The 2,457-nt window shown below is 41.9% G+C and overlaps 1 protein-coding gene across 1 annotated transcript; it reads left to right on the top strand.

Annotated features, from left to right (window-relative positions):
- The first annotated feature begins 765 nt into the window (after positions 1–765).
- LOC111366672 lies at positions 766–1,942 on the top strand. Its single transcript, XM_022987379.1, has 2 exons — positions 766–1,747; positions 1,893–1,942. The coding sequence occupies exons 1-2, from the start codon at positions 766–768 to the stop codon at positions 1,940–1,942; spliced, it is 1,032 nt and encodes a 343-aa protein (XP_022843147.1).
- The last annotated feature ends 515 nt before the right edge of the window (positions 1,943–2,457 follow it).

Below are 2,457 nucleotides of genomic sequence, written 5' to 3' on the forward strand. Positions count from 1 at the left end.
GATTTGATTCTCATAGATCCAGAGATCGAACGCACATTCCATCATAAGCAAAGAGAAGCAAGAGCGGCATAACAAATGGCCAACCAGCAAAATCAACCGAAAATTCCACTCAACGAAGGCATGACAGTTGAAGATAATGGGAATACAATACTTGGGGACTTCATGGCTTCGTTGGTGGTCTAAAGTCAATCTAGCATTGTGTATCCTCCATTTGAGCAACCGAACTTCTAGCTGAAAACAAATGTGATTCAACTGTTTTAAAATGGGCATCAATACCACGGGATGGCTAGCGAAAACCAACATACACACATATCCCGATTTTTGGATATGTGCCAACACTTTAGGTATCAGGGTATCTCGGACGATGCTATAAGATTGCGGTTGTTTCCACACACCTTGCGGGATAAGGCATTTGAATGGCTGGATTCGCTCCCCGTTGCAAGCACCACCACTTGGAACGAGTTAACCCACAAATTCTGCACCAAGTTTTTCTCGCCAGCAAATGTAGCAAAAATGCGGCATGATATCTCTATTTTCAACCAAGGTGAGTATGAATCATTTGAAGAGGCATGGAATTGTTTCAAGAATATGTTAAGGAAGTGCTCGCAACATGGTTTTGACAAGAAGACACAAATTCGATTTTCCTACACTGGACTACTTCCATCCTTCAAGAGCATGGTTGATTCCTCATCTGACGGGTCTATCTCCACGAGAACAATTGATGGAGCATGGGAGCTATTTGAGAGAATGGCAACAACTTCAGCCATGTGGTCTACAGATCGAGTGGTTCAGAAGAGATCGCCAGGGGTTTATGAGGTAGATACTTATTCTGCACTATCTGCAAAGATAGACTCTTTATTCCATAAGGTTGATAGCATTTCACAAACCGCCACTGCTAAACAAGTCAAGAAGCCGAGTAGTGAAGAGTGTGGAGCAAACCACAATACTGTTAATTGTCCAATTCTCGCACAAGGGGTCGAACATGCAGATTTTGTGCAATGGGGTCAACGCCAACAAAACAACCCACATTCGAAAACCTTCAATCAGGGCTGGAGAAAACATCCAAACTTCTCGTGGAGCAATCAGAATAAAAACAGACCACAAGGTCAATATCAGCAGCAGGATAAAAAGCCACCATTGGAAGAGATGTTTGAAAAGTTCGTGGTAACAACCAACCAGCAAATGGAAGCCAACAATCAGTTTATGCGAAAGACAGATGCAACTTTTCAAAATCAGAGTGCAGCAATCAAAAATTTGGAGACACAAATGGGACAGATGGCAATCTCCATTACGGGTAGAACACCAGGAAATTTGCCCAGCAACACTGAAATCAACCCTAAGGAACACGCAAAGGCTATAACAACCAGAAGTGGAATACAACTACCGGAGATACATGTCAAAAGATCGGTAGTTAGCAAGGAATCAACACCAACCGCGGATGACGAGATTGTGGAACAAACTGGACAAACAACAGGGAATGTGGGCAAGGAGAATTCCAATACATCACGGGATGCCATTCCTATCAACCCTCATGAACCTCCTATTCCGTTTCCGCAAAGATTGAAAAAGCACAAATTGGATCAACAATACAGTAAATTTCTTGAAGTCTTCAAGAAATTTCATATCAATATTCCATTTGCCGAAACACTTGTTCAGATGCCAAGTTATGCAAAATTCCTGAAGGATATCCTCTACAACAAGAGAAAGATAGAAGAACACGAAACAGTGATGCTAACTGAGGAGTGCAGTGCCAGAATCCAAAGAAAGTTGCCTCCAAAACTAAAGGATCCAGGGAGTTTTACTGTACCTTGCACTATTGGAAATTATCATTTTGATAAAGCATTGCGTAATTTAGGTGCAAGTATTAATTTAATGTCTCTCTCTATTTTCAGGAAACTCGGCTTGGGAGAAGCTAAGGCCACAATGGTTACATTACAGTTAGCAGATAGATCACTTACACATCCAAGAGGAATCATTGAAGACGTATTGGTCAAAGTGGAGAAGTTCATATTTCCAACTGATTTCCTTATCGTGAATATGGAGGAAGATAAGGATGTTTCACTTATATTGGGGCGGCCTTTCCTAGCTACTGGAAGAGCGATTGTTGATGTTCAGAAAGGGCAGCTTATACTGAGGCTTGGCGAAGAGCAAATCTCGTTCAATGTGTTCAAGGCAATGAAATTCCCGACTGAGTCAGACAGCTGTTTCCAGATTGATGTAATTGACAGAATAATTCAAGATACATTTCGGCTACATCATCCTTTCGATGCTTACGAGGCATGCATTGCACATTCTCAATCCACTCACATGATTCGAGTGAGATTGAAACATGTGCACGATTTTTGGAAACTAATCCGCCATACATGCGCAGACGCTACTTCAAAGAACTGGGAACCAGGACTACACAGTCAGTGCCATCTATTCAACAACCTCCTAAATTGGAACTCAAGCAATTGC

The sequence above is a fragment of the Olea europaea genome, chromosome 18 (genome assembly GCF_002742605.1).
Source record: "Olea europaea var. sylvestris chromosome 18, O_europaea_v1, whole genome shotgun sequence".
In the NCBI taxonomy this organism is placed as follows: domain Eukaryota; kingdom Viridiplantae; phylum Streptophyta; class Magnoliopsida; order Lamiales; family Oleaceae; genus Olea; species Olea europaea.

Coding starts and splice junctions, on each gene's coding strand:
- LOC111366672 (XM_022987379.1), top strand. CDS start 766: ATGTGGTCTACAGATCGAGTGGTTCAGAAGAGATCGCCAGGGGTTTAT. Junction 1,748..1,892: donor GATGCTAACTGAGGAGTGCA/GTGCCAGAATCC, acceptor CTCTATTTTCAG/GAAACTCGGCTTGGGAGAAG.